Below are 15,210 nucleotides of genomic sequence, written 5' to 3' on the forward strand. Positions count from 1 at the left end.
TGACGTACATAAGAAGTTGTTGTCAAATTCGCAATATAACATTGACATGGTTAGAACAGAAAGAAGATATGAAAACACAATGCAAATAGAACGTGTACCGTTAGGTTATTCCCCATCATTTTACTTTATGCTTATAGTCATACTTACATATATATAAATGCGTAATTATGTTTGTACGCGTCAGAACTTTACTTTATGATTTAATTAAAATTTTTTTTGTGTTCGAGGTTTTTTGATATTTCTTCAAAAAAGGTTTGGGGATTTAGCGCCAAAAAAAGTGCAGGGATTTTGTCTTGGGGATTTTGGTTATGGGATTTTAAATTTGGGGATTATGTATTTGGAATTTTTTTTTTACCTGGGGATTCTGTGTTTGGGGATTTTTTTTGGGATTAAGGGGCACTCCCCAATAACCCCAATACCCTAAAAGCAGGGGAGGTAGAAAAGCACCTCCATAACCTGAAAGTAGCGGCAAATGATGGGGGCAAATGAATGGTGCTGAAAATCTTAAGAAAACCAAAAAATATGCTAAAAGCAGGAGGGGTGGAAAAGGACCACGAGGGCCTGGAAGTAGCAGAGAAAGGCAAGGGTATAAACCTAGAGGCGTAGGTATTGGAAGTGGACAAATAGCTCAATGATGCTGCGAGTCTAACAAAGACGCTTCGAGCAGGGGAGGGAGAAACGGACCTCAAGACTCGGAAAACAGCGGGAAAAATGCATTGCGTGAGCGCAGTGGCGGATAATTTGGAGGGAGACAAACAGCTCAATGGCGCTGCGAGTCTTACAGTAAAACCTCCAACACAGTAAAGTGGCATCGAGCGAGCTTCTCCTGACTCTTGAGGAGGCTTCGTTTGATGTGGCGCTGATACAGCAGCTATGGCTTTCATCTGAAAGGTTTCAGGACTCAACGCTTGCTCATTCAGCGTTTATTACGCAAAGATGGAAAGCAGGGTTAGAGCTGCAGTCATGGTAAGGAAACACCTATACCAACCTCTCTTCTGGCATGATAATGATAAATGGCTTTCAGTTACAATCGACTTTTCTTCATTTACAAATATTGCTGTGAAGGAAAGCCAGCCCAGAGGTCGACCTGCAATAAGCTTCGATGATTGCAGTCAAAGAAGTAAAGAAAGAAAAGTTTCGAAACTTACAGAAAACAGTGACAGTAGTCAATTACTTTTAGCAGCTGAAATGCAAATGCGCCCGTCCGGGAAGAGAAGCTCAGCTGGGATAGTAAAAGAGCTTGCTTCACATCCCCAGAAAGGGGAAATGTTATTAAAAAGTTAAGAACAGCGAGCAATAAGATTGAGACTCTTTCGAACCTAGACTCATGTACTGGCAATGAATTGCAAATTTTATTTAAATGGGGATGCGATGGTGCAAATCAGAGCCTTAATAAGCGAAATTGATCAGACGAGCATAATAATGATGAAAACTTATTTAGCATATCCCTTGTTCCGATTCAAATGTATGTGAATAATTTTAAAGGAAAGAAGTTGACAATGTACCAAAATCCTGCTCCGAACTCATCTCGACATTGTCGTCCTATTAAAATAATGTTTGCTAAGGAAACCACTGACTTAATAAAAATGGAGGTAAAATATATCAAGGAGCAAATAGCAGAACTCCGCCCAACAAAAGTGAACGTGCTGGTTGATAACGTCCAACGCCCTAGTATATATGTTCACCCAAAAGTAATTTTATGCATGATTAATGGAAAGGTATGCACAGCCCTTTCCAATTATAATTCGACCCAAGTATGTTAATTGTGTGGGGCAAAACCAACGGAAATGAACAATACTTCAATTTTATCAAAAAAAAAAAACCATTGATCCTCAACTTTTAGAATTTGGCTTGTCACCGTTACACTTGTGGATAAGATTTATGGAATGTTTGTGGCATATAGCTTATAGGTTGAAAATTAAATCATGGCAAGTTCGGGGATCAGAAAATAAATGCAAGGTACAGCGGCGAAAAACTATTATTCAGGAGAAATTTAGAACGGAAATGGGGTTATTAGTAGATATGCCAAAGCAATCATGTGGAAATACAAAAGACGGCAATACCGCTAGACGTTTTTTTTAGAAATTCAGAAAAGACAGCAGAAATAACCGGAATAAATTTGGAGCTGTTGCAACGATTTCATGTGATACTAGAATGCTTAGCGTCGGGATATTCCATTGATGCAGAGGCGTTTGATGTTTATGCGTTTGAAACTATGGACCTATATTTAGAACTTTATCCATGGTATTATATGCCAGTTACGGTATTTAAAGTACTCTGTCATGGCAATATTGTAATTGATCACTGCATACTTCCTATTGGCCAATTATCTGAAGAAGCCCAAGAATCGAGAAATAAGGACAATAAACGCTACAGATTGGAGTTCACACCAAAAAATTCTCGAACCCAAACAAACAACGATTTACTAAAAAGACCTAATTTCGTCTGATCCATACATTTCTAACTTAAGGAAATCTCCCAAAACGAACCATGGAGCCATTACTTCAGATATATTAAAATTGCTTAAAAACCTGTTATTAAATATTGAATTTGATGAGAATTAAACTGCTTCGTAAAAATTCTGTGTAATAAAAAACTAATTTCTTAGTTTATTTTGGTTTTTAATTGTATGCACCGATATACATACATTATTGAGGAATGCAAACATTTCCAATGTGTGGTTCCTATGGGAAGTGGGCGTGGCAGTGGGCGGATTTATAAAATTTTTTGCCTGAACCTACCTTTTACCACGAAAATGATATGTGCAAAAATTCATAATTTTATATCCGTTAATTTTCAAGTTATGATTTTGTCATCCTAATTTCGAATTTCGTACACTGTGTGTAGAGGAGTTGGAGGAGTGCAACAACTTCTTATCAAAGGCGCTGACAATTGCGTACAACAGAGCTTGTCCTCTGAGAAGGTTCAAGGGGAAAGCAAAGCCACCATGGTGGACTAAGGAGCTGAGTCTTCTTAGAGGGCAGGTAAAAAAGATTTTTAAGCTGGCAAAAGTTGCGGACATCGGGGAATGCTGGGACGAATACAGAGATCTATTGAGGATTTATAAACGTGAAATCAACAGGTCAATGCTCCAGTGAAACGGCGAGACGGTATCTATGCTAGGAGACTCTGGCCCACTGAAAATGATTGGGAAAGTTTGTATAGTAAAAATGCCACAGTATGGAATATTTGTGGCGAGTCAGATGTGCAGTTTCGGGCCTATGCCGGAAGCCACCTGCTGAAGGTAAAGCCAGTATTCTAGTCTGTTATTGACACTGATTTAAGCTCAAATATGATTCCTTTATTATATGTTATTGAGAATGTTAAACAATCACTGTTAGGCCATAAAACTACAGTTTAAACTAGACATCGAGGTAAATGCGGTTGACAATGTGGTTCCTTTTTCGAAAGGAATTTTCAATATTTTTTCTATTTGGTCATTTGCCGCAGCGTTCATATGGGGTTTTGCTGATAAATTCATTGAATAAAGACGTGTGTATAAATTTTGTAACTTCTTCGCATTTTTACTATAACACTTTTTGGTCCTTCGAGCCGGATATCTGATTCGGCTCGCTAAAAGTTCTTTTCTTCGCAATTTACAGTCTACGTTTAATTGCTGATAGAACCGCTTATAAATACATTTTTTCGCCATTTAATTTCCGCGTTTTGTTTCGGTATTAACAATGTCGATTTCAACTACATCTCGCAATTCTTCTCTTAATATCATTAAGCGATATATAGCGAGAAGCATTGATGAAGCGTTTACGATGGATGCCGAGACTGTTACCAGTAATTTGCAGCTAATAACGAACAAGGGGTCCGTTTCAGCACAGCACAGGATGCAGTGGAAAACTCTTGTGGAGACGAAAATATCGAAGAAGAAATATCGTTAGACGAAAATGTACGAATTGAGGCAGAAACTTGGTATTCTACGGCTTTAGCTAATTACAATCGTGTACAAAAATGTCGCTCAGAAACTCCAAATTCGACTGCAACCCTACCAACAACCATTTCTGCTTCGATAAGATTACCGGGAGTTACCAGTATTTTCGGGTGATTCAACCGATAGGATAATTTTTTACCTGCCTTCTCTTCGCTGGTTGATGCCAAAGCTGCGCTGTCTGATGGCCAAAAGATTCATTATTTATGCAGTTTTTTAAAGGGGGTGATGCTTTGAAGATCATCAGCGGCTTCAAGATATGCGATACTAATTATAAGGAAGTATATGATTTGCTGAATTCTCGTTATAAAATCTTGAGTGTCATCGTTGAATCACATTTCAAAGCAATGGCTGAATACCGAAAAGCTGAAAGTGACACTGCCGATTCAATCAAATATTTAATCGACGCATATAACCAACACATTCGGGAACTAAAAGCCTTAAGACGCCACGTCGATTCTTGGGACGATTGGTTGGTACACGAAATAGTTAATAAACTTGCATTTGAGACTAGAGAGCAGTGGGAGTTATCACTCGTTAGTGATGAGCCGCCAACATTCGAACAGTTAGTGACGTTTCTAGAGACAAGGTGTAGATCACTATCGAGGCTATTATCAGCAGTTCTGCTACAAACAAGTAAGTCCGTTACGGTTACCAAATCTAACAAGGTTTTTGACGCACTTTCCGTGCAGAACAAAACCAGTTGTACTTGTTGTAATGGCACCCACAAATCTGCAATTGCGAAAAGTTCAATCGCCTAGATCTGCAGGAAAATTAAAATTAGCCAAAGACCACGTTCAAGGACTATTTCAATTTATGAAGCCTGGCCGCATTGACATATTGATTGGTATGGATGTTATGGATCAACTGATTTGTACGGAAATTCGCAAAGGTCCGTAAGGATCACCTATGATGCAGGGCACAGTCTTAGCTGGACACTATGTGGAGGGGTTGACAATCTTTCAGCGCCGCGCCTACAAGCATTTATTTGTGAGGTACAACTTGATAAAGCATTGACGAGATTGTGTGAGCTGGAATATACTCCATATAAAACAAAACACACATAACAAGTGAAGAATATTTCTGCGAAGAACATTTCCAGTCAACACATCAAAGAACACGGGATGGTCGATTTATTGTAGAATTGCCGCTTAAACCAAACGTTTCATTGGGAGAATCTAAAAATTTAGCCATTCGTAACCTTTTGCGCATAGAGAGAAAATAAGCTAACGACAAGGAGCTACGTTTACGTTACAACGAATTCATGCAATTACTTATTGACATAAACCATATGGAAGCTGTCACCGAAGTGTCGAATCAAGCGTATTAAATGCCACATTATCTAGTAATAAGATAACCTAGTGTTACGACTAAGCTGAGGGTTGTTTTCAATGCATCGGCTAAGACATCAACTGGGAACTCTCTCAATGACGCCCTGTTAATTGGTCCGCAATTGCAACAGAGATAGATTTCGGCGGAGAGTACAGCGGAGAAAAACTATTATTCAGGAGAAATTTAGATCGGAAATGGGGTTATTAGTAGATATGCCAAAGCAATCATGTGGAAATACAAATGACGTCAATACCGCTAGACGTTTTTTTAGAAATTCAGAAAAGTTAGCAGAAATAACCGGAATAAATTTGGAGCTGTTGCAACGATTTCATGTGATACTAGAATGCTTAGCGTCGGGATATTCCTTTGATGTAGAGGCGTTTGATCTTTATGCGTCTGAAACTATGGACCTATATTTTTATTTATCCATGGTATTGTAACGAATTTACTTGCAATTCCCCTTATTTGCAATCGTCTGCTGAGTTCGAATCACTAAACTGTTGAATAAATAACTCCAATATTTAATAATGCAAAATGGCCTTTATTAAAGTACTTCACAATAACACTCAAACTTTGCAACGAATAGCTTGCTTAATAACCAAACTGATTGATAGCTCAAATGAAACTCCACTATTCAAAATAATACTGCTATGGCTCGCTAGATAGCGTCTTAATCGAAAATGCTTGATAGCTCAAATCAAACTGAATTCCAGCGCCTCTACATCTGCTGCCTTTTATACTCTCTGATTTCAACGTTCGCATCTTCTAGGCGCTTCCAGAATCTACTAGTCCATCAGCTCTCAAACTTCTCAGCTGTAACTGCAATTGCACAGCTTTATAGCTTCTCTCATTGCATACTTTCAGGGGTATCTCAGATATATGCATGTGTTGGTGCATTGATTCTTCGCTGCTCGTATACGTACATGGTACATATGTGAAGACTGTTTCGTTTATGTAGATACATAATTATTGAATTATTGATGTGAAATCCCGTCACTGCTTAGCATCGGCTTAGAGATAGCAGCACTCCTTAGTTTTGCTAATATTCGTAACACTGCCCTCCACCTAAGTCTGATCGTCTCGATCAGACAAATCTCTCGATCTAAACGTCGCTAGCATCTCCAAATGTACCACTCTTCTACTCCGTGGTTTCTCAATGCTTTGTATGCGGTAGATGGTATCACTGATCTTCTTCACAACCTTATACGGGCCTGTCCCAACTGCACCGAAATTTGGCTGGAACACCTTTCCGCCGATGAGGGTTGTTTAACTGTACCAAATCTCCCTCCAAGAAACGTTCAGAATTTTTGTTCTCATTGTACCTGCGTTTCATTTTACTACTCATTATTCTTGATCGTTCCTTCGCACTCTGTTGTTTGGCCAATGAACTTCTTCGCAGAGCTTGCACTTGACAGATTGACTTTGCATCATCATTATCGTCTGGACAGTTCACAACAGTAGTGCGCGCTGGCTTGAAACCACCCTTGCATTCTTTCTGGAGAATTCTTTCAGTCGTTTTAGTGCGTCCATTAGGGTTTGTCAATGCCAGTGTTTTTCTCGCAGGTACCTTTGATTTCGCTTTATTTGGCCAATTCGATCCACCAACCTTTGCTCGATCTACTTTCCTTGACTTTCGTGGCCTCTGTCGAATCTCCTCCACCAGCACTCGCTTACTGCTGAACCCTTTTTCCAAACTGAAGTTAAGTGGCACATCTTGGTTCTCATAACGCATCACCCTTCTCTGCATATCGATCTTGATGTCATGGTCAACCAAGAAATCCCCTCCCAATATAACTTCATCAACAATCCCCGCCACAACGAATTTGTGTAAAACCATGACCTTCCCAATTAAGACTTCACAGATCACTTCTCCCCAGACTTGGTTATACTCGCCAGTGACCGTGCGCAACCTTGCTCCAGGTAATGATTTTACTCTCCTGTAGACCAAATCAGATCGAATCAAGGAATGAGATGCGCCCGTATCTACAGTCAGTACACATTCTGTACCATCCACATTCCCTCTGACGGTAAGACTGCTCGATTTTCTACCAATTTGCAACACAGATATCACAGGGCATTCAATAGCTGGATCTAGCTCTCGATCTCTACATCTTACTCGCTCTTGCTCATCTCCTCCAGCTTAGCGTTTACGGCCACCCACATTGTTGGAACTATTAGGACCAAGATCGCAATGACGTGCAATGTGACCGGGCTTCTCGCATTTGAAGCATTTGATAACTCTTTCACTCCGCTTTTGCGATCCTTTCAGTGCCTCCAATATTGCGTCTACCCACTCTGGCCTTTCTACTTCCACACGGCGTGCTTTGAAAACTGGCTTACACAGAAGCGACGCTGTTTCCTGAATCAGAGCTTGTGACACCGTTTCTGCAAATGTTGGCTTTGGGTTTGCGTATGTAGCTCGCTTTGCTTCGACGTCCCGTATGTCATTTATAAAACTCTGGCTTTTTACCCTCGGTGTACTCCACGGGTGCGTCCGCATTTGCCAAATGTGCCAACCTTTCAACATCCGAGGCAAACTCCTGCAAAGTCTCATTCGCTCTTTGGTGACGGTTTTGCAACTCAATTTGCTTTCATAGCTGTTCCGTTCGTACTCTGGAATAGTCTGTAAGATTTCGGCAGCTGATCCTTTCAATGCTACGAAGAGTGCAGCAGCTTTATCTTCAGCATTCCAGTTGTTCACTGATGCGGTCTTCTCAAACTGTAGCTTAAAGACCTGGAAAGGAACAGAACCGGCAAAGGATGGTGTTTTTACCTTTAGATTACCCGTTGAAACTGCTGGGCGATTCAGTTGCAACTGCTCGATACATCCTCTCAAAGCATCCACTTCGGCGTCGATTTTTTCTCAAACTAAAATTTTTGTATCCTGGGCCTCGAGCTTCGATGTTACCTTTATCTCCTGTGCCTCCAGCTGCGAGGTTATGCGGGCCTCCTGTGCTTTCAACTGAGATGTCATATATGTCTTTTGATCTTCCAGTTGTGTTTCCATCTTGGATGTAATCTGCGTCGACATTTCTGACATACGCGTTTCTTGTGCTTCAATCTTCGATGTTATGCGTGGCTCCTGCGATTCCAATTGTGATGAAATGTTGCACATTTGTGCCGATATTGCAGCCAATATCATGTTCAGGTCTGTGTTCGCCATTGTCTGCGGTGTTTCATTTTTGTCTTCAATTTTTGCTGTTGTCTCGTCCCAATCAAAGACATACTCGTCCACATCAATTCCTTCTGCTTCCATTGCCTCTCGTAGCCGTGCCTGAAGTTCGAGTTTAACGCCGCTTGTATTCAACCCACGGCTCTCCAACTCCTTTAGTTGCTGGATCTTCAATTCACTGAACTTTGCCATGTCCTTGTTTTCCTATGGAATTTATTCAACAATTCCTCTTCTGACACCAATTGTAACGAATTTACTTGCAATTCCCCTTATTTGCAATCTTCTGCTGAGTTCGAATCACTAAACTGTTGAATAAATAACTCCAATATTTAATAATGCAAAATGGCCTTTATTAAAGTACTTCACAATAACACTCAAACTTTGCAACGAATAGCTTGCTTAATAACCAAACTGATTGATAGCTCAAATGAAACTCCAGTATTCAAAATAATACGGCTATGGCTCGCTAGATAGCGTCTTAATCGAAAATGCTAGATAGCTCAAATCAAACTGAATTCCAGCGCCTCTACATCTGCTGCCTTTTATACTCTCTGATTTCAACGTTCGCATCTTCTAGGCGCTTCCAGAATCTACTAGTCCATCAGCTCTCAAACTTCTCAGCTGTAACTACAATTGCACAATTTTATAGTTTTTCTCATTGCATACTTATAGGAGTATCTCAGATATATGCATGTGTTGGTGCATTGATTCTTCGCTGCTCGTATACGCACATGGTACATATGTGTAGACGCAATTATTGTTTCGTTTATGTAGATACATAATGATTGAATTATTGATGTGAAATCCCGTCACTGCTTAGCTTCGGCTTAGAAATAGCAGCACTCCTTAGTTTTGCTAATATTCGTAACAGTATTATATGCCAGTTACGGTGCATAAAGTACTCTGTCATGGCAAGATTGTAATTGATCACTGCACACTTCCTATTGGCCATTTATCTGAAGAAGCCCAAGAATCGAGAAATAAGGACAATAAGCGCTACAGATTTTAGTTCACATCAAAAAATTCTCGAACCCAAACAAACAACGATTTACTAAAAAGACTTAATTTCGTCTGATCCATACATTTCTAACTTAAGGAAATCTCCCAAGACGAAGCATGGAGCCATTACTTTAGATATATTAAAATTGCTTAAAAACCCGTTATTAAATATTGAATTTGATGAGAATTAAACTGCTTCGTAAAAATTCTGTCTAATAAAAAACTAATTTCTTAGTTTATTTTGGTTTTTAATTGTATGCACCGATATACATACATTATTGAGGAATGCAAACATTTCCAATGTGTGGTTCCTATGGGAAGTGGGCGTGGCAGTGGGCGGATTTATAAATTTTTTGCCTGAACCTACCTTTAACCACGAAAATTATATGTGCAAAAATTCATAATTTTATATCCGTTAATTTTCAAGTTATGATTTTGTCATCCTAATTTCGAATTTCGTACACTGTGCGTAGAGGAGTTGGAGGAGTGCAACAACTTCTTATCAAAGGCGCTGACAACTGCGTACAACAGAGCTTGTCCTCTGAGAAGGTTCAAGGGGAAAGCAAAGCCACCATGGTGGAGTAAGGAGCTGAGTATTCTTAGAGGGCAGGTAAAAACGATTTTTAAGCTGGCAAAAGTTGTGGAAATCGGGGAGTGCTGGGACGAATACAGAGATCTGTTGAGGATCTGTAATCGTGAAATCAACAGGTCAATGCTCCAGTGAAACGGCGAGACGGTATCTATGCTAAGAGACTCTGGCTCGCTAGCCAAATCATGGGCCCAGCAAGCAGAAGAAGAGGAATAAGAGAGGCTTGCCAATGCAGCAGAGGTAACTCCAACGACACAACAGGGCAGCTTGTAGGCGCAGCGATTTCGACCACCACTACGCCGCGAGATGGCGCGGAGACACGTCCTTTCCGCCCATCGCCCGCTCGTTCGGCAACACCACCTACGGCTTCAGGAGTGGCCAACTCCGGGATACTCTAGTGGCACCAACCATTAACACTTATCGCCATTGCGCCGTCAACAATAGTCCGCATTGAAGCCGGAAGCCATTTTCACTTGGTCCGCGCCCTTTTAAATGCCTGCGCTCCCACCACTATTATAGACGCCAATTTGGCCAAAGATCTCCGCCTAGAGCGCACCAACACCGCGCGCCATAGTCCTGAGAGGGGAGTATGGGGTATCTGGGAAAGTTACGACACATTGAATCCAATCACGAATATGGACGCGTCGGTAGCGGCCCATTCCAGTTTATGAAGCTGTCCGATCAGAGGTACCGATCATCACCGGTGCTGCTCCCTTTGGGCGCCAATGTCTACGTTAATATTATGGTCAGCGGCACACCCTCGTCGACTTTCGGCGGGCTACTCACACAAGCCACGATTTTTGGCCTCGTTGTGTCTGGAGCCCATCCACTATAAAGATTTTAGTCTATTTCAGGGTGCATTGAAACCAAGCAACCCCTCGTCCTTGAACACTAACTCTTTTCTCATTCATCCACAGCACCGTCCAGAGAGGTCGCAGTTTTGGAAGCAGTGACGTCCGCCGGAGCTCGAGTCATATTTTAAATTTATTTAGTATATCGTGCCTGGGGACGGATGCTGGCGTATTCGATGAGTTCTCAATTTACTCGCTATCGGCAGGTGGCGTAGACTTTGTCTTGATTTCTTTTAAGAACGTTCATGAGCCAGCAGCTACTCCCAGGTGAGTTATCCTCCTTTCATAATCAGAAATTTAACAATTGCACAATTGTATCGTGAATTCCTAATTTACCAAGAATATTGAATTAATTAATCCACAAATTATATACAGCGATTAAGTATTATCGTTTTATACATTGAATAAACTATTGTAAGTCACTATTTCTTTTTCTATTTCTTTTTATTTGCGAACAAACGCACCCGACTGTCCCGGGTGCCACATTCCCCCCGCAACAGTCAACAAATAACAACGTCTCCTTACCATATCAAGCTAATGGAATGGTAGAACGTTTTCATAGGCAGCTTAATCTTCAAAAATGGCTGGAAATGGGACCAGAGATTGGTGTGAAGAGTTACCGATACTACTTTTACGTTTGCGATCGACTTTGAGCAAAATTTAAGGATACCTGGCGAACTTGTTGTCTCAGCTTCGTTAAATCAAATCTACAACGTCATAAAAGTTCTACAAGTATTTTTGTTCCAAAAGATTTAAAAGATTGTCAATTAGTTTTTTTTCACATTTTAATCAAACGTTCCTTACAAGATCCATATGAGGGACCGTATAGAGTTATTGAAAAAGATGTTACAAATTTTAAGGCAGAAATAAATAATGAAATTAGAAGTTTTCCTTTCGATCGCTTGAAGCCAGCTATGGTTGATATTACACATTTTAATGACAAAAAACAAAAAAAAAGTTTATTTAACAATAAATCTCTGGAAGGGAGAGTAATGTAGGGTACTTCTATTGTATTAAGTTTATTACTTCAATTTAATTTAACTTTGTAAATATATTAATATGAATTTTGTAATTTTCAATATGTATCCAAATATTTATTTTCCAATTTTAAATTCTAGATTATCAGAAATGTTCACTATAAACAATTTTGGTTCTGAGGAAAGATTAAATAAATACCGAAATATATTTTCTAAAATCCAAATATTCATTATTACAAAGCAATTGCTGTCCAATATCGCATCCACGATATGGTCGCTAAGCCTAAAGGTTACTCATTGGAAGAAAATACAGTCCTGCCAAAACACAGCTCTCAGAACCGCTACGGGCTTCTTCTTATGTCCCCAGAACACAATGAGGCGAGAGTACTCTCCATTAGGGAGAGAAATGAAATGCTGAACAAACAGTTTCTGTTCAATACCCAGAAACCTTGGCATCCCAACAGGCATATGATTGAAAGCGCCACACCTCCCAGGGGCTTAAGAAGGAAATACGCCACCTGACAAGGCATCCATATGAAGTAAAAAAACACAAACCGGTCCTCAGTGATATCCAGAAACAGGCGTCGGATCTCAATGCCAGGAAATGCCCGGCGACCCCAGTTCTTAAAGAAAAATACCCAGAACTCGCAGAAGAGGAACGCACCCTCCCCAGGGAGACGCGCATCACTCCAGCTCAACTTCGATCTGGCTACTGTAACAGGTTAAACTCTTACCTATCCAGAGTCAACTCCGACATACATAACACTGCGTTACAAAAACGAGCTTTAGTTCTGTCCTATGAACCAAATATACTTTTTCGGAAAGGTGAGAAAAAATAAAAATACACATGTATCGGCGATTTTCATGTACACGTCAGAATTTTTTTTTTATGTATAAAGTATAAAGCTCGTAGTGTCCGCCTGTCCGCCATAAACAGTTTAGTGTTAGAAAGTTACTATTGATAAACTGCAAATATATGGAGTAGGATGGGTCGAAAAACAATTTTTTTCCGTCTGTGCGTCATAAACAGTTTAGTGTTAGAAAGAGTTACTATTGATAAACTACAAATATATGGAGTAGGATGGGTCGAAAAACAATTTTTTTCGGAACGCTTTAGTAGTTTACAAATTTGGAGTCCCTTCAAGTTATGCCGAAAAGTAAAAAAAACTTAAAGAAAAAAAATTCTGGAGAATCTGAGAATTGATAAAAATCTATTTTTTTAATTTTGACGTGATACAGACATTTCCACGAGTCTGCCTGCAAAAATTCAAATCGATTGGAGCACGGAAAAAGGGTTAAAAATCGATCCAAAGTCTTTCACACAAGCTTTATATTTTATACAAAAAAAAAAATTCTTACGTGTACACGAAAATCGCCGATAAAAATGTATTTTTATTTTTTCTCCCCTTTCCGAAAAAGTATATTTGGTTCATAGGACAGAATGTGTGTAACGCGGTGTAATAGTATTATTTACCGGTAACGACCAACCCCTGCCGAGCGCTAACTTCGAAGGGGAAAAAACTCGACGAAAGTTAGCTATCGGCAGGTGGCGTGGACTTTTTCTTGATTTCTTTTAAGAACGTTCATGAGCCAGCAGCTACCCACAGGTGACTTATCCTCCTTTCACATATTTCATAATCAGAAATTTAACAATTGGACAATTGCATCGTGAATTCCTAATTTACCAAGTATATTGAATTAATTAATCCACATATTATATACAGCGATTAAGTATTATCATTTTATACATTGAATAAACTATTGTAAGTCACTAATTTTTTTCTATTTCCTTTTATTTGCGAACAAACGCACCCGACTGTCCCGGGTGCCACATTCCCCCCGCAACAGTCAACAAATAACAACGTCTCCTTACCATATCAAGCTAATGGAATGGTAGAACGTTTTCATAGGCAGCTTAATCTTTAAAAAAGGGACACTTATGATCCTAAAACCTAGTTGGTTATAGAGTGATTTTCATTTTCTTTCCGGATCTTATAATAAAAGATATAGACCTTTCTATCAATGGATAAATCAATTGTGATAACATAATAGAAATGTGAGAATTTGTCCAACAAACACATTTTTTTTTCAACTTTTTTCGGGTGTTGTCAACTTTGATAGCATGCGCTACTTTATATAGAGCCTGTTACCGCCACATAATACATTTAGCTTCTAGTAGTTATTCACACTGAAATTATCGATTGTTATTATTCTTTAGCACATACGATCTTCGTCGATTTCCGTACTCACACGGACTTATACACATTTTTTGAAACTAAGCTATCACATGTGAAATTTAAGGTTAATCATTGCAATTTGAACAGTGTCCGAGTTAAGACAACTTATTATAAATCACAAGTAAAATTGTCTGTCTTTCTTCACTAAAAAAGTATGTACTCTTATCTAAACTTTAATCATTCTGTTAATAAGAGAAATTCCAATTTCCTCCAGGAATTTTAACTCTTTAGGAGTGACGGTATATCCAGTCCAGATTTGAATTCAAAATCGACGTAGATCGGCAGAATATACGCAGAATAAATTTCTCCGCATACAGAGCCAATACCTATCTTGAATGAGCATAAAGGTAATGTTTATTAGCCAGTCCATTTTCAAAATTTGGTTTGAAATTGACAGAGTTATTCAAGTTTTATAGCAATTGACGAATACCGGAAATTGGTACCAAATTGGCTCCTTGCATTAAAAGTTGAATAACCCAATAAATTTTTAACCATGTTCTCACAGTTTTATTCTGTTTACTTAATTGATTTATACATCGTTAAAAAGGTCGAAATCTGTTGTTATAAGATCCGGAAAGAAAACGAAAATCAGTTTATAAGCAACTAAGTTATAGGGTCATAAATGTCCAAAGGTACAAAAAATGGTTTTTTACCCGTAACTCGAAATTTTGGGGGTGCTAGGCAAAATTCTTGTATGCAGTCTTGCTTAGCTCTTCAAGATCTACCATCGTTTCCCAGGTTTTTGGATGTCACACAGTGTTTTCGGTGTGAGAAAATAATTGGTATTATTTTCTTGCCAAATGTGTCTCAAAAATATTTGTAGCTAAAGACTGTATCTTTTCCATTAAAACATTTGAAGTTGAAAGATTTTTAAATAGAAATATATGTGGACCGGAACTATGATATTGTAACGAATTTAGTGAAATTCCTCTTATTTGCAACCTTCTGATAACGTTCGTATCGCTAAACTGTTGAATAAAATAACTCCAATATTCAATAATGCAAAATGGTCTTTATTAGACTACTTTTGAAAAATACTTCACAATAACCCTTATACTTCGCAACCAATAGCGTGCTTAAATCATACGGAGTGATTAGGCCTCAGCTTGTGCT

The 15,210-nt window shown here is 39.2% G+C and overlaps 2 protein-coding genes across 3 annotated transcripts in view; one reads left to right on the forward strand and one right to left on the reverse strand.

The window, feature by feature from the left end:
• Positions 1–15,210, forward strand: part of Alg11 (ALG11 alpha-1,2-mannosyltransferase) — a 392,778-nt gene that overhangs the window by 374,066 nt on the left and 3,502 nt on the right. The window contains exons 5-6 of one of the 2 annotated variants that reach the window (XM_067788972.1): positions 10,950–11,150; positions 11,384–11,873. The exons of the other annotated variant lie outside the window; for it this stretch is intronic. Coding sequence (XP_067645073.1) covers positions 10,950–11,150; positions 11,384–11,432 — 250 coding nt within the window. The 3' untranslated portion in view covers positions 11,433–11,873. Of the gene's footprint in view, positions 1–10,949; positions 11,151–11,383; positions 11,874–15,210 lie in introns of those variants that run through there. 2 annotated transcript variants of the gene reach the window in all.
• The window catches only part of LOC137252862 (uncharacterized), a 631,431-nt gene that overhangs the window by 134,546 nt on the left and 481,675 nt on the right, over positions 1–15,210 (reverse strand). The gene's annotated exons all lie outside the window — the stretch shown is intronic.

The sequence above is a fragment of the Eurosta solidaginis genome, chromosome 5 (genome assembly GCF_040869045.1).
Source record: "Eurosta solidaginis isolate ZX-2024a chromosome 5, ASM4086904v1, whole genome shotgun sequence".
Lineage (NCBI taxonomy): Eukaryota > Metazoa > Arthropoda > Insecta > Diptera > Tephritidae > Eurosta > Eurosta solidaginis.